Source organism: Canis lupus, chromosome 19, assembly GCF_011100685.1.
Source record: "Canis lupus familiaris isolate Mischka breed German Shepherd chromosome 19, alternate assembly UU_Cfam_GSD_1.0, whole genome shotgun sequence".
NCBI classification, from domain to species: Eukaryota; Metazoa; Chordata; class Mammalia; order Carnivora; family Canidae; genus Canis; species Canis lupus.
In genome coordinates, this window is record NC_049240.1 from 24,728,723 (window position 1) to 24,751,114 (window position 22,392).

The 22,392-nt window shown below is 43.7% G+C and overlaps 1 protein-coding gene across 7 annotated transcripts in view; it reads left to right on the forward strand.

Moving 5' to 3' along the window:
• Positions 1-22,026, forward strand: part of CYP27C1 (cytochrome P450 family 27 subfamily C member 1) — a 39,583-nt gene extending 17,557 nt beyond the window's left edge. For 2 of the 7 annotated variants that reach the window (XM_038564865.1, XM_038564861.1), the window contains exons 2-9: positions 3,299-3,489; positions 4,529-4,728; positions 6,581-6,790; positions 8,203-8,366; positions 14,570-14,736; positions 16,306-16,384; positions 16,879-17,082; positions 21,714-22,026. In XM_038564865.1, the coding sequence (XP_038420793.1) occupies positions 3,380-3,489; positions 4,529-4,728; positions 6,581-6,790; positions 8,203-8,366; positions 14,570-14,736; positions 16,306-16,384; positions 16,879-17,082; positions 21,714-21,830 (1,251 nt within the window). In that variant the 5' untranslated portion in view covers positions 3,299-3,379 and the 3' untranslated portion in view covers positions 21,831-22,026. Of the gene's footprint in view, positions 1-3,081; positions 3,494-4,528; positions 4,729-6,580; positions 6,791-8,202; positions 8,367-14,569; positions 14,737-16,305; positions 16,385-16,878; positions 17,083-21,713 lie in introns of those variants that run through there. The other 5 variants (XM_038564862.1, XM_038564864.1, XM_038564866.1 and 2 more) reach the window with 3 other exon arrangements.
• The last annotated feature ends 366 nt before the right edge of the window (positions 22,027-22,392 follow it).

Genomic DNA, 22,392 nt, shown 5'->3' on the forward strand with positions numbered 1-22,392 from the left:
TCTCTGGGTGGGAGGACTCCACTCAGGTTGATACGGAAGTGAACACCTTATACCTGGGGAGGAGAAGGAAGAAAGGAGAGATGACAAACCCTCTGGCCTCTATTTCTAAGGTTGAGAGTTAGGGAGATAAAAGAAATGTTGGCAGATGCCAAAGAGAAACTTAGTCATTTTCCCCATATGCTCAGCCCTGGCTCTGCCATGGTGAGCCAGGCTGGAGGGTACTCTCTCTCTCTCTTATTTATTTGTTTGTTACTTATTTAACCCATTTACATTTATTGTGATTTCTCTTTGTTTTTTGGTAACAGTGCCATTGAGATCTAATTCACTACCATCGTAGTCACCCCAGTCAATCTTAGAACATGTTCATAACCTTAAAAAGAAACCCCATATTGTTTCTTTTAGCTATCACTCCCCAACTTTCCATCCCTCCAGCCATAAGCAGCCACTAATTTACTTTCTGTCTTTATAGACTGGCCTATTCTGAACATTTCATATAAGTGGAATCAAAATATGTGGTCTTTTGTGTCTGGCTTCTTTCACTGAGAATCACATTTTCAAGGTTCAATTTTGTTGTGGTGTGTATAGCACCTCATCTTTTTTTTTTTTAAGATTTTATTTATTTATTCATGAGAGACACAGAGAGAGAGAGAGAGAGAGAGAGAGAGGCAGAGATACAGGTAGAGGGAGAAGCAGACTCTGTGCAGGGAGCCTGACATGGGACTCGATCCCAGGACCCCAGGATCAGGCCCTGGGCTGAAGGCAGCGCTACACCGCTGAGCCACTTGGGCTGCCCCACACCTCATCTTTTTTAGGTATAAATAACATTCCACCATAGGGACATACAACATTTGCTTGTCCATTTATCAGTTGACAGGCATGCAGATTTTTTCCACCTTTTTGCTAATAGTGAATAATGATGCTATGAACATTCAATATGTTTGTTTTTGTATAGATATATATTTTCATTTCTTTGGATATATTTCTAGGAGTGGGATTTCAGGATCAAATGTAACTCTGTATTTAACCTTTTGAGGAACTGCCAGACTGTTTCTGAAGTGGCTGCACTGTGTACATTTCAACCAGTGGTGTAAGAGGTTGTGATTTCTTCACATCCTTGTCAGGGCTTGTTATTACTTATCCTTTTGACTATAACCATTCTAGTGGGGTGTAAAGTGCCATCTCATTATGATTATGACTTGCATTTCCCTGATGACTAATGATGTTGAGCTTATTTTCATCTGCTTGTTATCCATTTGTATATCGTCTTTAGAGAAATGTCCATTCAAATAATTGCCCAATCTTTAATTGGTTCATTGTTTTATTGAGTCGGTAATAGTTTTTTTCAATATATATATTTTCCATACAAGTCTCTTATCAGATATGTGCTTTGCAAATAGTTTCTCAATTCTGGGGATTATTTTTACTTTCTTCATAGTATCCTTTGAAACAAAAGTTTTAAATTTTGATGAAGTCCAATTTTCTATTTTTTTCTTTTCTTGTTTGTGGTTTTGATATTGTATCTTAAGACATCATTACCAAATCCAAGGTTCATGAGGATTTACCCCTATCTTTTCTTCTAAGAATTTTATGGTTTTGGCTCTTATATTTAGGGCTTGAACCCTTTTGAGGTAATTTTTATATCTGGTATGAGAGAAGGGTATAAATTCATTCTTTGCCTGTAGATATCCAGGTGTCCCAGCACCATTAGTTGAAGAGACTGTTCTTTCCCCTATTTAACTGTCTTGGCACTGGCACACTGTTGAAAATCAATTGGCCAGAGATATATGGGTTTATTTCTGGATTCTCAATTCTCCTCCAGTGGTTTTTTTTTTTTTTTAAGATTTATTTATTTATTTATTTATTTATTTATTTATTTATTTATTTATTTATGATAGACATAGAGAGAGAGAGAGAGAGAGGCAGAGACACAGGAGGAGGGAGAAGCAGGCTCCAGGCCGGGAGCCCGATGCGGGACTCGATCCTGGGACTCCAGGATCACGCCCTGGGCCAAAGGCAGGGGCTAAACCGCTGAGCCACCCAGGGATCCCCTCCTCCAGTGGTTTAGATGTTTATCCTCATGCCAGTACTATGCCGCCTTGATTACTGTTGCTTTTGCAGCAAGTTTTGAAACAGAGTAAATGGAATGCTTCAACTTTGCTCTTTTTTTTCGGGTAGTTTTTGCTGTTCTTGGCCCATTGCATTTCCATATGAATTTCAAGCTTGTAAATTCTCTACAAAGAAGTCAACTGAAATTCTGATAGAGATTATATTGAATTTATGGGTGAATTTAGGGAGTCTTCCCATCTTAATACTATTAAGTCTTCCAATCCATGAACATGGGATATCTTTCTATTTATTTAGGTGTTCTTTAATTTCTTTCAATGATCTCTTATGGCTTTTGAAATATAAATTTTGCACTTTTTAAAAAAATTTATTTCTAAGGATTTTATTATTTTTGATGCTATTATACTTTTCTTAATTTTTGTTTTGGATTATTCATTGCTAATGTGTGGAAATACAACTGACTTTTGTATATTGATCTTAGATCTTGCAGGCTTGCTGAACTTGTTTATTAGTTCTGATAGTCTTTTAGTGGATTCCTTAGAATTTTCTGTATGTCAAATCATGTCATCTATGATTAGAGGTAGCATTACTTCTCTCTTTCTAATCTGGATGCTGTTTCTTTCATTTTCTTGCTGGGGGCCACATGTTCATTACAGATTGCCTGCAGAGGGCTCTCTCTCTTCAGAACAGGGTGGTGGAGCCAGTAAGGGCCTGGGACAGGGGTTGGCAGTCTTTTTAGCACAGGGAATCAAAGGCTCTGCAGTTCATCTCCATCCATGATGACATTTCTCTCTTATTGCTCTACATAGCTAAGTATTGTTGAAAACATAGCTCTAAAGAATAAGAAAACTTGGGCAGCCCCAGTGGCTCAGGGGTTTAGCGCCGCCTGCAGCCCGAGGTGTGATCCTGGAGACCTGGGATCAAGTCCCACGTCGGGCTCCCTGCATGGAGCTCGCTTCTCCCTCTGCCTGTGTCTTTGCCTCTCTCTTTCTCTGTGTCTCCATGAATAAATAGATAAAATTTTAAAAAAATAAGAAAACTTATGTGAATATGATTATTGATGTGAAAGTACATTTCTCTCAGGAGTATGTAATGTTACAACTCTGGTTGAGATCTGTGTAATGTAGAGCTTTCCTCTGCCCCAATTTTCTGCTACCCTAAAACAAATGTTTATGTCAAAGGTATATCATATCTGTGTATTTTTTCCTTTTTTGGTGTCTCCATGGTATTGCAGCAGAAGCACACACGGGAATATGGAAAAATCTTCAAGTCTCACTTTGGTCCTCAGTTTGTAGTATCTATTGCAGACCGAGACATGGTGGCTCAGGTGCTCCGAGCAGAGGGGGCCACACCCCAGAGAGCCAACATGGAGTCCTGGCAGGAGTACCGACACTTACGAGGCAGATCCACCGGGCTCATCTCAGCGTGAGTATGTGGCCTGGGCGAGCCATGGGTGGGAGTGGGGAGCCCAGGGAGACTCCTGCCTGGATGCTGAGCTTTAAAAATCAATCTTTAATAAATTGCAGAACTCTCAGTGGAATTGTGTCAAGACAGCCTCTTTGTGTGATCTTTTAAATACTAGTGCAGAAGGGCCCTGTCCCTTCTCCTCTGGGAAGAGGTTTGATGGCAGGGACAAAGTCAGGTCACACTAGCCTGCAGGAACTGGGGAGGAACTGCAGGGGAGGAACTGTTCCCCAAGCAGTGCTCTGAGACTGTAGGTATCCTCTCAGTGACAACCAAGGGAGGGAGGCTCGCAGAGCCTATCTGTGGGCAGGCGAGGGGGTTGGAGGTGAGGCAGGCAGCTGCTTTAGGAGACACTGAAGAGGGGCTAAGAGCCTTCCTGCATGGAATGCCATGTGATGATGTTCCTGTCTCCTAACAGGCTGTGATTATTATTTGTAAACAAGACTCATCAACACCTCTCTGCCCTCTGAGAGCTAATCATAGGGACTGGATGTTACCAGAATCCCTCAACTTCTGCTCTGAAAGAAATAACCAAACACCTCCTCCCCATTGACCCAGCCCTGGAGGGGAATGGTGAAATGCCGCAAAAACTCTATTCTCTGTGCCATCACCTGCGGCTTGGCATCAACTATCTGCCCAGGAGCTCTTTCCAGGGCTTAGGAGTTCATACACATAAAACTTTTTCTCTTTTGCTAATCACAACAGCTTCATGTCTCTTTATTATAATCTTCTGGCAAGGTTTTTCAAAGGAAATCATATTACTTTCATAAAGATGATTCCCAGTGGCAATTTTCCCCCTTAAAGTTTGTGTCAAGGGGAAGAGAATGCAAGGTTGAATTTATCCCTTCTCCCCACACAGTATCTTAATTCCATTTGGATTGGCAGATCTTGTTGGCTTTTTATTGCTGGAGAGACTCTCAGAGTTTCACCGAGTTCTTTTCCAGAATATCAGTGGAAGTAAGATTATTAAGATTATCTGAAACTCGCTTTATTCTTCTAGGGAGGGTGAACAGTGGCTCAAGATGAGACGTGTATTGAGACAAAGAATTCTGAAACCGAGAGATGTGGCCATTTTTTCAGGAGAAATCAACCAAGTTATTGCTGATTTAATTAAAAGAATCTACATTCTCAAGAGCCAGGCAGAAGATGGAGAAACTGTGACCAATGTCAATGACCTTTTCTTCAAATATTCAATGGAAGGTGAGGTGAAGTCAGGAGATAGATGGAAGAAAGGACATTTGCCCAAAATAGTAGTTCTCATCCACTGGGCATGTCCTGTGTCCCTGCGGGCATTGTGCTGAGCCCTGTGCATACACACACATAGCTCTCACGGTGCTAACTGTGCCAGATGTACCACCGCCACTGGTTTATAAGTGGGGAAACTGGAAAACAGCCCTCATTTTTAGTGGCAGAAACTTAATTTCATATCCAGGCCCCCCCTTTTTTAAAAGATTTTATTTATTTATGAGAGATACAGAGAGAGGCAGAGACATAGGCAGAGGGAGAAGCAGGCTCCCTGAGGGGAGCCCAATGTGGGACTTGATCCCAGGACCTGGGGATCACAACCTGAGCCGAAGGCAGGCGCTCAACCACGGAGCCACCCAAGTGCTCCAAATCCAGGTCTTTTTAACTCAAGAATCATGCTCCTAATTATCACACATTTTGCTTTAGCACAGTTTGTTGAAAACAGAGTAGAAGTTTAGAGGGCCTCTACTCTAGTTATTATAGCTTTTAAAATGTGGGATGGGCAGGACATTCCCATCCATGTCCTAAAATCGAAAATCAAACCCAAAGGTAGTCATTGAAAAGTCCCCTCCCTCTTCCTCTCCCCTGAGCTGGGGAGGTTACCAGTTTCTTCAAGAGATACTTTATGCACATGCAAGGAGATACATGTGAATGTTCTTTTTACTTAAAAAACCAAAACAGAATAGTAGCATACCAAACAGGTTGTTCTGTATTTTGCTTTTTTCCATTAAGGACTTTCTATCAGCATCATCCTTTTTTTTTTTTTTAATTTTTATTTATTTATGATAGTCACACACACACAGAGAGAGGCAGAGACATAGACAGAGGGAGAAGCAGGCTCCATGCACCGGGAGCCTGACGTGGGATTCGATCCCGGATCTCCCGGATCGCGCCCTGGGTCAAAGGCAGGCGCCAAACCGCTGCGCCACCCAGGGATCCCAGCATCATCCTTTTTTAAAAGTGAGCTTACCTTACTTCAAATTTAAATTTTAAGTTAACTTTTTAAAGTTCTATTAATGCTCCCCGAATGGAGTAACCAAATCAACAGAGAGCTGAGTTGTAAACACAGTGGGAAATCCTGCTTTGTCCTGATTCATTGAGGCTGTTTCCTCTGTTCCTATGGCTCTCTGGGCCTGGGGGTCCCCACTTGGTGGCCCAGAGGAGCCACCTTTCGATTCTCCAGCATTGGGCCAGTGGGCCGAGAGGTTGGGGGCTTTGCATCTTGGGTCTTGAACAAACCATCGAGAGGGAAGGGAGGGGAGTGTGATGCAGCCGAGCCCTGCTAGGCAGGAGTGACCTCCCCACTGGCCATCAGCACTGAATACTCAGAGCCTTGTAAGCTCAGGATGTGGTGAAGAAATCCTGCAGTGATAGAGCATAGCAGAGCCTGGCTCAAGGAAGTCACCTCGATTGCTTTTGAAACTTACTTTTATGGCTAGATATTGCATATCGACACTGCAAGTCATGTAGCAGATGAGGGTTTATTACATATATATATATATATATAATTGAAGTTTGACTTGCCAACATATAGTCTAATACCCAGTGCTCATCCCATCAAGTGTCCTCCTCAGTGCCCATCACCCGGTTACCCCAACCCCCCACCCACCTCCCTTTCTACTACCCCTTGTTCATTTCCCAGAGTTAGGAGTCTCTCATGGTTTGTCTCCCTCTCTAATTTTTCCCACTCAGTTCCCTCCTTTCCCCTATGATCCCTTTCACAATTTCTTATATTCCCTGTATGAATGAAACCATATGATGATTGTCCTTCTCCAATTGACTTACTTAAACTCTCCTTCCCGTGCAGGGGTGGCCACCATCCTCTATGAAAGCCGCCTGGGCTGCCTGGAGAACAGTGTCCCGCAGCCCACCGTGGACTACATTGAGGCTCTGGGGCTCATGTTCAGCATGTTCAAGACCTCCATGTATGCGGGCGCCATCCCCAGGTGGCTCCGCCCTCTCATCCCCAAACCCTGGCTGGAGTTCTGCAGGTCCTGGGACGGACTCTTCAAATTCAGTAAGAGAAGACTCGAGGGGCACCTGTTGTCTCACTAGTTGATACAGTTGCGTGGCTCTCATGGTGTATCTGATGCTCATGCAGCCAGAAGGGTGATGCTGTGGGTGGTGGCCTCATGCAGTTGCGTGTTATTTGGACCGGTTATTTATTTATTTTTTAAGATTTTATTTATTTGAGAGGAGGCAGAGCAAGTATGCATAAGAGCAAGGGGAGGGAGAAGCAGACTTCTCACTGAGCAGGGAGTCCTGATGTGGGCTCCATCCCAGGACCCTGGGATCATGACCTGAGTGGAAGGCTTAACCCACTGAGCTACCCAGATGCCCCTGGATCAGCTGTTTAGATCAGCTTCTCAGATGACAAGAAGCATGTGGGTTGCTACTGTAAACAACATGATAGGTTTCTCATTTTTAAATTCTTTTTATTGTGACAAACAGGCTAGCGCTGATATATGCAAGTAAATGTTGTGTAAGAAGATGATGTCTTTAGTCTAATAATTCTATCAGTGCTTGAAACGCAGACAGTGTTTGGGCCTGTGCACATTCACTCGAACATTCTCGTTTGCAGCTTTTTGGAAAGAGACAAATTCCTCTGTCTCTTACCTGGCAAAACAAACTGGGAAAGAATACTTTCTTCAAACCCAGCAAACAAGATTAGTTTTCCTACATAGCTAAACATTTCACTAAAAAAGAATTTCCAGGGATCCCTGGGTGGCGCAGCGGTTTGGCGCCTGCCTTTGGCCCAGGGCGCGATCCTGGAGACCCGGGATCAAATCCCACGTTGGGCTCCCGGTGCATGGAGCCTGCTTCTCCCTCTGCCTGTGTCTCTGCCTCTCTCTCCCTCTCTCTGTGACTATCATAAACAAATAAAAATTAAAAAAAAAATAAAATCTTTATAAAAAAAAAAAAGAATTTCCAAAAAGAAAAGATTTCCAAAATGTTTATTAGAACAATGTTTTTAGAACAACACTAACGTTGAAAGAAGTGTCCCATAGTGTCTTTTGAAGGCCAACTTTCATTTGAGTATATTAGTTCTGATGGATTTAATATGCCACTATCTTTTTATGGTAACATGGCCTTTACACTCATTCCATTCTCCCTTCTGGAAACATAGTGGAAAAAAAAAGAACAAAGAGATCTGTATTCTTGTTACTCCAAAGCTTTCTTGGCTCTTTGATGAGTAAAGCAAACATTTTCAAATACCTTCTGCATTATTTTCAGAGAGGAAGAGATGCTTAGCTTGTCTTTAACTTTTCATTCATTTATACAAACAAGCAAATTCATGAGCTTCTCAGGTTAATGATGGTAAATCAATCTGGGTTTCATTTGCTTTGGAACCTGCCACAGATTCATCTGTTGGGAAGATTAGATTATTCTCAGCCAAAACTTTCAAAGGAAATAACTCTTTTCAAACAGGCCAAATCCATGTTGACAATAAGCTGAAGGACATACAGTGCCACATGGACCGCGGGGAGAGGGTAAGAGGGGGGCTGCTCACATGCCTCTTCCTCAGTCAGGAGCTGACGCTGGAGGAGATCTATGCCAACATGACAGAGATGCTGCTGGCCGGTGTCGACACGGTAAATGTCTTGGCCTTTCTCTCTTCTCCATAAGCAAAACACAACTAAGCCGGGGCCTTTGCTAGTAGTCTCTCTTTTTTTTTTAATGAATTAATTTTTTATTGGTGTTCAATTTACCAACATACAAAATAACACCCAGTGCTCATCCCGTCAAGTGCCCCCCTCAGTGCCCGTCACCAATTCACCCCCACCCGCCGCCCTCCTCCCCTTCCACCACCCCTAGTTCGTTTCCCAGAGTTAGGAGTCTTTATGTTCTGTCTCCCTTTCTGATATTTCCCACACATTTGTTCTCCCTTCCCTTATATTCCCTTTCACTATTATTTATATTCCCCAAATGAATGAGAACATACACTGTTTGTCCTTCTCCGATTGACTTACTTCACTCAGCATAATACCCTCCAGTTCCATCCACGTTGAAGAAAATGGTGGCTATTTGTCATTTCTAATGGCTGAGGAATATTCCATTGTATACATAAACCACATCTTCTTTATCCATTCATCTTTCGATGGACACCGAGGCTCCTTCCAGTTTGGCTATCGTGGCCATTGCTGCTAGAAACATCGGGGTGCAGGTGTCCCGGCGTTTCATTGCATCTGTATCTTTGGGGTAAATCCCCAGCAGTGCAATTGCTGGGTCGCAGGGCAGGTCTATTTTTAACTCTTTGAGGAACCTCCACACAGTTTTCCAGAGTGGCTGCACCAGTTCACATTCCCACCAACAGTGCAGGAGGGTTCTCCTTTCTCCGTATCCTCTCCAACATTTGTGGTTTCCTGCCTTGTTAATTTTCCTCATTCTCACTGGTGTGAGGTGGTATCTCATTGTGGTCTTCATTTGTATTTCCCTGATGGCAAGTGATGCAGAGCATTTCCTCATGTGCGTGTTGGCCATGTCTATGTCTTCCTCTGTGAGATTTCTGTTCATGTCTTTTGCCCATTTCATGATTGGATTGTTTGTTTCTTTGGTGTTGAGTTTAAGAAGTTCTTTATAGATCTTGGAAACTAGCCCTTTATCTGATACGTCATTTGCAAATATCTTCTCCCATTCTGTAGGTTGTCTTTGAGTTTTGTTGACTGTATCCTTTGCTGTGCAAAAGCTTCTTATCTTGATGAAGTCCCAATAGTTGATTTTTGCTTTTGTTTCTCTTGCCTTCACAAATGTATCTTGCAAGAAGCTACTGTGGCCGAGTTCAAAAAGGGTGTTGCCTGTGTTCTCCTCTAGGATTTTGATGGAATCTTGTCTCACATTTAGATCTTTCATCCATTTTGAGTTTATCTTTGTGTATGGTGCAAGAAAATGGTCTAGTTTCATTCTTCTGCATGTGGATGTCCAATTTTCCCGGCACCATTTATTGAAGAGACTGTCTTTCTTCCAGTGGATAGTCTTTCCTCCTTTATCGAATATTAGTTGACCATAAAGTTCAGGGTCCACTTCTGGGTTCTCTACTCTGTTCCATTGATCTATGTGTCTGTTTTTGTGCCAGTACCACACTGTCTTGATGACCACAGCTTTGTAGTACAACCTGAAATCTGGCATTGTGATGCCCCAGGTATGGTTTTCTTTTTTAAAATTCCCCTGACTATTCGGGGTCTTTTCTGATTCCACACAAATCTTAAAATAATTTGTTCTAACTCTCTGTAGAAAGTCCATGGTATTTTGATAGGGATTGCATTAAACGTGTAAATTGCCCTGGGTAACATTGACATTTTCACAATATTAATTCTGGCAATCCATGAGCATGGTATATTTTTCCATCTCTTTGTGTCTTCCTCAATTTCTTTCAGAAGTGTTCTATAGTTTTTAGGGTATAGATCCTTGACCTCTTTGGTTAGGTTTATTCCTAGGTATCTTATGCTTTTGGGTGCAATTGTAAATGGGATTGACTCCTTAATTTCTCTTTCTTCAGCCTCATTGTTAGTGTATAGAAATGCCATTGATTTCTGGGCATTGATTTTGTATCCTGCCACGCTACCGAATTGCTGTATGAGTTCTAGCAATCTTGGGGTGGAGGCTTTTGGGTTTTCTATGTAGAGTATCATGTCATTGGCGAAGAGGGAGAGTTTGACTTCTTCTTTGCCAATTTGAATGCTTTTAATGTCTTTTTGTTTGATTGCTGAGGCTAGGACTTCCAGTACTATGTTGAATAGCAGTGGTGAGAGTGGACATCCCTGTCTTGTTCCTGATCTTAGGGGAAAGGCTCCCAGTGCTTCCCCAATGAGAATGATATTTGCTGTGAGCTTTTCGTGGATGGCTTTTAAGATGTTGAGGGATGTTCCCTCTATCCCTACACTCTGAAGAGTTTTGATCAGGAATGGATGCTGTAGTTTGTCAAATGCTTTCCCTGCATCTAATGAGAGGATCATATGGTTCTTGGTTTTTCTCTTGCTGATATGATGAATCACATTGATTGTTTTACGAGTGTTCTTTGCTAGTAATCTCATATGTGTTTGCACTAACTGAACATTTGCTTTACTGCTGAAAGTCTCCAGGAGAAAAATCTAACTTTTAAATAATATGCATGTATTTTATTGTATCATTTATTTATTTAGATTTTATTTATTTATTTGAGAGAGAGTGAGTTCATGAGAAAGCACGAGCAGGGGCAGAGCGAGAGGGAGAGGCAGACTCCCCATTGAGCAGGGACCCACCCCTAACCCCCACCTCCACTCCCCGACCTGGGGCTCTGTCCCAGGACCCTGAGATCATGACCTGAGCTAAAAGTAGACACTTCACCAACTGAGCCACCCAGGTGCCCAATATACATGTATTTGAAAACATAAAACCATAATTCTGCAAAAAAGGTAACCCCCATTCAGTTATCATGCACACAAAGCAACAATGTGTTTTAAAGTTTAAAAATCATTCCCGATTTGTAAACGTTGGTCCATTGCTTCATAATCTCAGAAATGAAGAAGGCACAGATGTTAAAAACTTTATTAATTGTTTAAAATATTGCAGGTCATGGAGAACTTCCCAATTAATTTTATAAAGCCACCATAACTATTAAACCAAAATCTGCTAAAGAGAGCATAAAGAAAGAAAAGTGTAACAAACAGTTTGACTTAAGAATATATTTGCCTATCAATCTTAAATAAGATCCCAATGAACGGATTTATTGTGGCAGGTGAATAATCTACTATGACCAAGGAAGGAGGAATATCAGAATGAAACAAAGCACTGCCAGTTGACTGGGTGGTAATTCCATCCCCTGTTGTTAAGTGAGACATGAAGATGCAGAAAACTGTATATGCTGTGCTCCTGTTGGTAAAACAAATGGTGGCATGGCCCCTGCCCATCTGTGTGCATATCTGTGTCTGTATGTGACCTTATGAGTGTGGAGGAAGTATGGAGGTTACACACTGAGTTGTCAACATGGGTCACCTGGATGGGAGGGTGCTGTGGGGCAAAGGGAGTCCAGTTTCCTTCCAAAACATATGTAATAGGATACCTTTATTCATGTATGAAAAATGATATACATGGGGGTATATAACCAGAGAAATTTTATTTTATTATTATTTTTAAAGATTTTATTTATTTATTCAGGAGAGACACACAGAGAGAGGCAGAGACATAGGCAGAGGGAGAAGAAGCAGGCTCCCTGCAGGAAGCCCGATTCCAGGAGCCCAGGATCACAACCTAAGCCAAAGGCAGACGCCCAACCATGGAGCCACCCAGGCATCCCGGTCCCACACAGAAAAATTTTAAAATTTGCTAAAAAGAAGTAGTGAAACAGAGGCAAGCAGGGCCAGGCTTTTAGTATCTGGTGGAAGAAAAGTTCATTGAGTGAAAAATTAAGATTTGCCTGGTGCTTTACTCTTTCCAAAGCCCTTCAAAACTAAACAACTAAGCTCCTCACCTCCAAGGTTTTCCTTTACACGAGTGTTTCCTGAACTGGACTGAGGCACAAACCTGTTTAAAGGAAGAACTACCCCCACTCAGGGTTGACATTATTTTTATTATAATCTCATGTAAACATGTAAAAGCAAAAAAAAAAAAAAAAAAAAAGAGTATAAACTATAAACTCCTTATTCTTATGGATCTTCTACAACAATAAAACAAAACCATCTATCAAGCTAACCAATGAAATCAATATGATCAATGAAAATTCTTATCAGCCCGTTGAATGCAGTGGGTGATGTAGGTTTGCTTGAACCAGGAAGGGATGAGTGACCGGATGGCCTCACCTCTAAGCGGATTTGGGTGCATTTCCCCTCCTGCCCCCTGGTGGTAACTACGAGCATCACACGAGGTGGAGCTCAGAAAGGAAGGACCATTCCTACCAGAGGCGGGTGAAGGGTGCATCAGACAACTTCATATTCATTTTCTAACATATTACTTAAAAAACTTTATTGCAGTATAATTTATGCAAAAGAAACTGCATCCTTTTAAACCGTACAATTTGATAACAAATTGTTGGCAGATACAGGATAAACACAAATGCAATCATTTATGAAACCACTGCCACGGTCAAGATCCTAAACATTTCTACCATCCCTGAAATTTACTTACCCTCATTTCAGTCTATCTCTCCTGACACCCCTGCCCCTGGCAACCACTGAACTGCTTTCTGATGCTGAGCATCAGTTCTCACTTTTCTAGGAATTTATAGAAATGGAATCATGCAGTGTGTATTTTGCATCTAGCTTCATTCACTTAGCAAATGATTTCAGGATTCACTGATATAGTTGCATACAGGCATCCCTCACTTTATTGTACCTCGAAGATTGTATGTATGTGTGTGTGTGTTTTGTTTTGTTTTGTTCTTTACAAATTAAAGGTTTGTAGCCACCCTGCATTAAGCAAGTCTGTCGGCTCCGTGTCACATTTTGCTATTTCTCAGGATATTTCAAACATTTTAATTATTATATTCATTATAACAAATATATAATACATATTATATTTGTAATAATATATAATATATAAACATATATTATATTTGTTATAATAATATATAATAGAATCCCTGGTCTGCTCAGTGGGTGATTAAGACTTGCTGAAAGCTCAGATGACCGGTTAGCATTTTTTAGCAATGAAGTATTTTAAAATTAAGGTGGGTACATTGTTGTTTTAGACACAATGCTATTGCATACTTAATAGATTGTGGTGCAGTGTAAACATTACTTTTATGTGTACTAGGAAACCTAAGATTCATTTGAGACTCACTTTATTGTGATCCTCGTTTTATTGTGGTGGTCTGGAGCCCAACCCACAGTATCTATGAGGTACAAATATAGTATTCCATTCTATGTATATACTGCATTTGGTTTTTCCACAGAAATTAGATTTTAATAGAAATTTATAAATTATTTCCTTATCATTTATAAGGAAGGACTTGTGCATTATGTATATATTACAGAAGAGCTTGCCCTCTAAAAACATATAATATCTATTATAGGGAAATGATATCAGTATGGCCTACTGACTTTAGATTTTGTTTTTAGGTAAAAGAGAAGACATTTATACTGTGGAATATCCTTGTTTATAAGAGAGTGAAATATAGTCACATAGATAATAGTGAGCATGTAGTGAGAGTTTTAGAACCTAGGAGCATAAAATAGAATTATTCTCAATAACCAGAAATGTAATTCTTCAGTCTGAGACGTGATATAAAAAATGATACTGTTTTGCATAAATTACCTATTAAATCCTTCAGGCTGCTTTACTTGAGAAGTGCATGGAAACAGTGGCTGACAAATAGTGACCTCCCCCTCCCAGATGTGATGACCAAGCGGGCCCCACCCAGCCATCGTGGGCTCTTGAAGTTCCATACTGAATGGTTTTGGACTGATAGGCAGTCTGGCCCTTTCTAGCAAAAAACAGATGACTGTTGCAGAAAAGGTCACAGAAAGTTCCGGACACAACTTGCAGGCTTGACCAGCATCTTTAGGTCCTCTCAGACTCCATTGAAGAGGATTGCTCTTAAATGATCCAAAAACGTTCTAAAATAATCTCTCCTGTGGTCCTTTATTGAAGGACATTGAATCACATAGTTGATGTTGCTTTCCAAAAATATTTGTTTTTTTTTTTCTGGCATGAATTAGGGAAAATCACCTTTTGTTTGGGCAAGACCTTACGTGCTCAGATAGAGTTGTATGAATGTGACTCTGCCCAGTGCTAATGCTTAAGTGACTTCATGTCTATGTTGCCTGCTACTTAAATCCTTGGCATTACTCATCTTGTGTGTGTCTGCTGATTTCTTTATTAGACGTCGTTCACGTTATCCTGGGCAGTGTATCTCCTCGCCAGGCACCCACAAGTGCAGCAGACCCTGTACCAGGAGATCGTTAAGAATCTGGGGGAGAGGCACATCCCAACGGCAGCTGACGTCCCCAAAGTCCCACTGGTCAGAGCTCTGCTGAAGGAAACCTTGAGGTAAAAAGCTCACCAAAATTCACGTCCAAAACTGTCTTTTAAGTCTGATTCCTTATCATGATGATTTATGCTTTTGACTTAAAAACCAGGTCCAAAGCAAATGCTCCAACAACCTTCAGTGGCCGCAGTGTTTAAGAAGGGGATGTTTATAACTACCTTTGTTTCCTCTCTGCCCTTGTCAGAAGAGCAGAAAGGCTGTTCTGTTTTACGGTCTGAAATATTAATTGTTCTTCATAAAGCTCTTTGGAGCTGTCACCAGGCATCGTACCTGCTTTACTCATTTGGTTCACCAAGTTCCCCAGCATGCTCCTGGATCAGTACTCCCTGGTTTCTGTTCCTCCAAAAGTAAAGCAGAACAAAATTGATCAGGAAAATATTTTGAGCTGTTTGGTTAATTACCAAATCTGCTTACTGTGGTTCTTATGTGGATTGGAGACTCCCCATAGCCTCAGTCACTCACTTCTCGGCAGGGTTTTACCAACACCCAGAAAAGCCCGGACGTGGGGAAGTGGTTGGCTTTGGGTGGATTTAGGTGGGAGGTAGGATCAGGTGGCCAGGGAAATTTCTTCCTCCTTTGAGGTTCAAGGATTCTGAGCACAGTGTTCCTCTGTGGAGGAACTGCCATGAGGAAGAGCAGAGGTGGGTACGTGGTATACACTACAATAATTCTTTTAAACTTGGCTTGATTGTGGCGTTTCAAATTATGGTGCATCCTCAATCTACAACATGCTTAACCTGGCCAGGGTGAGGGGGAAGCTAGCTGTGTGTTTACTGGTATTTGTCAATAGTTTTTTTTTTTAATTTTTTTTTTTAATTTTTATTTATGATAGTCACAGAGAGAGAGAGAGAGAGGCAGAGACACAGGCAGAGGGAGAAGCAGGCTCCATGCACCGGGAGCCCGATGTGGGACTCGATCCCGGGTCTCCAGGATCGCGCCCTGGGCCAAAGGCAGGCGCCAAACCGCTGCGCCACCCAGGGATCCCTTGTCAATAGTTTTATTCAGAGTTTTCTTCAGATTGCCTCTCTGAGTCAATCCAAAAGCTGAAGTATAGCATTTCTCAAAATGTGTTTCCTGTGGGTCCTGTGCCCATGTAAATGTCCCAAACTCGGGATGATCCCTACTGGGAAGCAATAGCACATTCAAGCCTCTGCTTTGTATTTCCTAAACACTTTTGACCGGGGAACCTGCTTTCCCCATTCCTCAGAATACGCATGGGCCAGAGCTAAGGAGCCATGAAGGTCCTTACGAGATTTCTTAGTTGAAAGTGGACCGTGTGTTACATTTTCGAAAACTGAAAGTAGCAAAACATCCAGACTTTTGAAAGTTTAGTACATTAAAAGTGACCACCCAGGGCAGCCCGGGTGGCTCAGCGGTTTAGCGCCACCTTCAGCCCAGGGTGTGATCCTGGAGTCCCGGGATCGAGTCCTGCGTCAGGCTCCCTGCATGGAGCCTGCTTCTCCCTCTGCCTGTGTCTCTGCCTCTCTCTCATGAATAAATAAATAAAATCCTTAAAAAAAAAAAAAGTATAAGTGACCACCCCATTCCCACTTTCATTGATTCTCTTCCAGGCTGTTTCCAGTGCTCCCGGGAAACGGCAGGGTCACCCAGGAAGACCTGGTCGTTGGGGGGTACCTGATTCCCAAAGGCGTGAGTTGAGCTGCCGGGGTGTGGGGGTGGCTCCGCCGTGGCGGCTGAGTGGGAGATCTGCTGTGTGTAGGAAGTCCTTGCGTGCAAGCACATGTCAGGAGTTTCCTTTCCTTCTGCATGTGTTTTATGATGAAGATGGGGCTTAGAAAGCAAGGAAGTGCTTATTACCCTGCGAAAAGCAAAGCCAGATGTTTCTGTCCCTTGCAGGCCTCTCTCCTGTCTCCCCCAGAGGCCCGCGGACCAGCAGCTGTGGAGGGGGTGGGGAGAGGATGGACAGCCTTGAATCACCTGGGTGGCTTCCCCGGGCACAAGGGGTGTGCATCCACAGCAGGAGGACTGCCGCTCCGGGGGTCTTTACGCGGCTCCTCCTGGCCAGAAGTACTTCTGTAGGGACTGTCCAACCAGGGGGTGGAGTGGGAGGGGGTTCTGGCCTCTGCTTTGCTTTTGCCTGATCCTATTCTTTATTTCTTTTCTGTTGCAAATGGTGTCCTCAGACCCAGCTGGCCCTCTGCCACTACGCCACGTCCTACGAGGATGAAAACTTCCCTCGGGCCAAGGAGTTCTGGCCAGAGCGCTGGCTGCGAAAGGGAAGCCTGGACCGAGTTGACAACTTTGGGTCCATCCCCTTTGGGTACGGGGTTCGGAGTTGCATTGGGCGGAGAATTGCGGAGCTGGAGATCCATCTCGTCATCATCCAGGTAGGCATGTGGGGGCCAGAGGTCGGCCTTCTGCCTCGGCCTTTTTATTGAGCTCTACCAGAGGAAGACTTGGGTGGGAAGGAGAAGCGATTTTGAAAGCTCAAAAGCAAGAGCTTCATGTTAAATCTCTTTTATATTTTAAGATTTTTAAAAATTTAATTTATTCATAAGAGACACAGAGAGGCAGAGACACAGGCAGAGGGAGAAGTAGGCTCCCCGCAGGGAGATGTAGGACTTGATCTCAGGACTCCAGGATCATGACCTGAGCCAAAGGCAGGACTCCAGGATCACGACCTGACCAGAAGGCAGCTGCTCAACCGCTAAGCCACCCAGAAGTCTCTCCCTTTTATATTTTAAAGTGCCACCCCCGTCGGTCCCCTAACTACTCACCAAAACTCTTTTCTCCTTGGAACCCTGGGACAGCAGTTGGGGCCCTTGGAGGCCTGAAGGATTAGGAGGTGTGCATGTTGCGGTTGTCTACAGGGGCCTGAGAACTCAGCTCTTCATCACACAAGGAGCTCTCGACACAAGCGAATGGGAAAGTGTCAAACTAGTGGTCCTCCAATGTTGTGGAGCAGCAAAGGCATTAGGAAACTCCTTAAAATACAGGTTCCTGGGTCCGCTGCAGAGATAGTAATTTGGTGGGCCTGGGGTCAGGCTATTGGGGGGTGATTCTGACTCCGTGACTGCTGGGCTACACTCTGAGACGTGTGAACCAGCCACTTACACAGCACAGTGGTTCTCAAACTTGTTTAGGTTGTGAAATATCAGGAAGGCTTGGTTTTTGTTGGGAAATACCTTACATTTAATCTCTTGCTATTGAAATAGATGCTTTTGTACCTATGCTGTATTTTTGTTCATGCTGTAGCATGAGCTAAATTGTGTTTGAAGGAAATTTTATAAAAGAAAATCCTTTAGTAGAGAAAATTCTACTTACTAAATTTCCTTGCAAATTTAGGAAGACTACTATTAATATATCTTAGCCATGGAAGACCTTGGCCCCAACTTTGGGAGCTAGTGCCATTGACATCGTATTGGAAGAATGTAGAGATTACCTGGTGACCCAGGCTCCCCATTTCATTGAGGAGGCAACTGACACTCAGAGAATTGAGCCGCTTGCCAAAGTCACAGAGTGGCAAATGCGTGGCACCATCCAGGTGTCTTGACTCCTTCCTGTGTCTCCCCCACATGTCATGGGGGTTCCTTCCTGTGGCCTCCCAGAGCCCAGAGAGGAACACAGAGGGGCTGGGACCTTGATAATGGATGGCCCAAGAGAGCATGAGGCACTACAGAAGCCTGGCCTGCCTGGGAGGGGTGGAGAGGGATTTTGGATGGCCAGCACTTGGAGACAGCTCTGCGAGCTGGAGAAGTTGAGGGGCTACTGCCCAGCTGGGGAGCACAGAGCAGGAGGCATGGGAGGAGAACACCTCTGGAGCTGGGTGGCTGGGGTGGGAGAGACAGCCCAGTGACAGGGATGTCACATGGTCACCCCCCCATGCCCTGTCTGTCATGGTGCGGAAGTTGCTGGCAAGGCTCCGTGATGTTGCCCCCAATGCAGCCATCCCTGGGAGTAGTGGGCCCTGCGGACACTGGCCTGTCCCAGTCGTGTCTAAGGTGAACGGCAGCTCAGTGTGGCATGGATGTGAGTTCCAGGGCAAGTGGACTCAAATCCCAGTTCTGCTGTTTTCTAGTCCTGACACTCTGGGCAGGTTTTTCAGCCAAGCTCAGCCTATTTCTTTATTCACAATCTGGGCGCAATACCTACTTCTGGGTGTGTGAGGGCTAAAAATTGTGTGTACACACAGTCTGTGCCAAAGAAGTGGAAGCTGCCATTGCCCATACACCTGCCCTGAGTGCTGCTCTTGGGTTTTCAGGAAGGTCCCACGCTCCATAAAATGCTGCCATATATTCTGCAGTTGCATCTTGGACAGACAGAGGCCACTTCCTACTGGGAGTCAATCTGTGGGCCGTGGGCTTGCTGCTTCTCCAGCTCTGGCTGCCTGAAGAACGAGGGCGGGGGGTGCACCACAAGAGCACAAGGTGCCAGCCGAGGGCACAGAGGCCAGCCCTGCCCGGTGCTTCCACTGGAAGATGGTCAGAAACAGGGTGTTCAGTGGCAGTGATGGGGTTTTGTTTGTTTGGTGCTATTAACATACAAGTGTACCTGCTGCAGTTTTTCCTTAGAGTCCTCATTTCCACTTGTGGAAATATAGAAGGGGACCATCATTATTTGTAATTATCAAGGAAAAAAAAAGAGAATAGGCACAAATAAGCTGTGCTAAGAATGAGAAAGGAGACATAGCTAAACATGCAGTCATTGATTTTTTTTAAATCAAGAAAATACCACAAATGGCTTTTTTTTTGCTAATAGCTTTGAAGACTTAGATAAAATGTACAATGTACTAGAAAATGTGAATTGCCCAATTGACTCAAAGGAAAATAGACCTCAGATACTGAATACATGGAATCAGTGGTAAGAAGATTTACCACTACCCCCAAACGTTCCAGACCTAGACAGCTTCATTACAAGTTTTATCAAACCTTCAAAGAATGGGTAATCGTCTTATACAAACAGAGGCTAGCAAAAGAAGTCTCATTTTTATGAGACTTGCATAGCCCTGATATACAAAACCTGGAGAGAATAATTTGAGAAGGGAAAACTACTGGCCAATCTGATGTATTAACAAAGATGGAAAATATCCTAAGTGACAAGTTGGCAAACCAAATCCAGCAGCATATGAAACAAAAGTGCATCCTCAGCACATGAGGTTTATTCAGGAATGCAGGGATGGCCCACCTCATGGACATCTGTTGATATCATTTGCCACAGTAGCTAACTGAAGGAGAAAAATTATATGACCACCCCTGAAAAGAATTGATAGCATTCCACACACATTCATGAAGAAAATCTCTCAGCACACTAGTAACCGAGGGGCTCTCCATAATCCTATAAGTGGCCATTTCCCCCACAGGACAGGGAGCATAATTGTAGCTTTGGGAAGGGAAAGGACTGTAATTAATGGTGCACTGTCAAACTGTTTCCTTAAAATTGGGAACAAGATATTTGTATCACAAGGAGAACTTTTAGAAGATACACTCAGCTCCTTGGAAATTGCGACTCGGGGCACAAGAGGGGCTTTGTTTTTTTAAGATCTTATTTATTTATTCACGAGAGACACAGAGAGAGGCAGAGACACAGGCAGGGGGAGAAGCAGGCTCCCTGCGGGAAGCCCAATGCGGGACTCCATCCTGGATCCCGAGATCACGCCCTGGGCCAAAGGCAGACGCTCAACCACTGAGCCACCCAGATGTCCCAAGGGGCTTTGTTTTTTGCTTGTATGTTTCCTGTATGGTTTGGACTTTTTTTAGTGAGCATAGTGTTGCCAACTCAGAAAGGGAAAAAGATCCTGCGGCACATTGGCTTTGAAGTGAATTCTCCTGCTTCAGGGGATATGCAAGCAGTTCTCTGAAGTCAGAACCAAAGGTCAGAGGTTAGATGTTTTGCTAAAGCCCTCTGGATACTACAACATGATGGACTGCCTAAATACAGGTTGTTCAGCTTGGCTCCTGGAACGTGACGATGGAGGGAGTTCAATATATGTCCCCAATCAACCCTGCCCCTGACCCCTACCTCCTGCCCCTTGCTCCCTGCGTGGCCTCCCCTGGAGCCCCAGCCCACCCTAGGACCTGTCAGTGGGCCCTGCTTCTTTGCCTGGGAGACGAGGGTGGAGAGGGAGTCAGGGCAGGGTGATGGTAGGCAGCCTGGATCTCGTGTGGCATTATATGTTCTCCAGAACTGATGCTTGTTAAGTGGGGCTTTCTTCTGGACCCAGGGGCAGCAGTAGGGGGCAGCAGCTAGTCTGCTGGTGAGCATGGCCCTCTGTCCCCTCCAAGATCCCACGTGTGCTCTGACACAGGTCGTCAGAGCAGGTTGCCTTGAGTTCCCTAAGCCAACATGACCTTGAACATCAGGCCAGGGCCGTTGATGGTGGAGGTTCTTGCTTTAGGGGATGGATACTTTGGTGCTCTTTAAAACTCATTATTCAGATGCTTTTCAGTTTTTCCCTGAGTGGTAGAGATGGTTCTCTTTTGAACCACAGAAATAAGAAACGGAATCCAGGTACAGATGGAGAATATTTAAATTAAGGACATTAATCACTGATACCTGTTTGGCTGATTCACCTGCCAACAGTGGTGCGCCCCCCAGTCCTCTATCACCTCAGATTCCTAGAGGGAGGGAACCCTGGGATTTCACCTTGTCCCCTCTGTCCTTCTTGCTCCTTTGATACCTTCTTTACCTAGACCTAAAGAGGAAGCAGAGGAGTTGGAGTTTTGAAATGGCTGAGAAAATGGAAGCCCTTTGAATGTTGTGTCTGCATAGTTTTGTCATGTGAGCTTCCCAGTTGCTCAGTGGACAGGCGGGGCTCCCGTGCAGGACCTAGTGCTGCTTTGGGCCCACAGCATTCCCCTGTGTCCCCTGACTGGTGACTGGTGTCCTATACCATGGCTGTGCCCACTTCCTGGGCTCCTGCTGCCCATGGACTCCAGAAGAGGCTGAAGGACACTCATCCAGAGCACTGCAAGTCCTCTGCTGTTCCCATTTTGAATCACCCCTCTCTTTTTTTCCTTAGTTGCTTCAACATTTTGAGATCAAACCATCCTCTTGGACTAAAGCTGTTCCTGCAAAAACCCATGGGCTGCTGACGCCAGGGGGGCCCATCCACGTGCGTTTCGTTAACAGAAAGTGAGCCTGTATTTTAAAACCCAGCCAACTGCCTGACACAACCTGGGTGTTCCCATGTCACCGATGACAGCGGAGGAGGGAAATGATCACTTTTAGAGGCTGCCTTGGTGATAACCTGCTCCCCCCCCCCCCCCCCATTCTGGGACACTTGTATGTCTTTATGCAGAGCAATGTCAAAAGATTATTCAACTTTTTGCAAACCAGTGTTGTCTTTTCTTTGGAGAAATGGCTGTTTAAAGATGAGTGGCACAAGAGACTCATTTTAGACCTAAGGACATCTCCAGCCTGAAAATGAAAGGTTTGAGAACCATTTACCATTCAAATGGTCCTCAAAAGAAAGCTGGGGTAGCAATCCTCATATCAGATAAATTAAAGTTTATCCCAAAGACTGTAGTAAGAGATGAAGAGGGACACTATATAATACTTAAAGGGTCTATCCAACAAGAAGACCTAACAATCATGAATATTTATGCCCTTAATGTGGGAGCTGCCAAGTATATCAATCAACTAATAACCAAAGTAAAGACATATTTAGAAAATAATACACTAATAATAGGAGACATCAA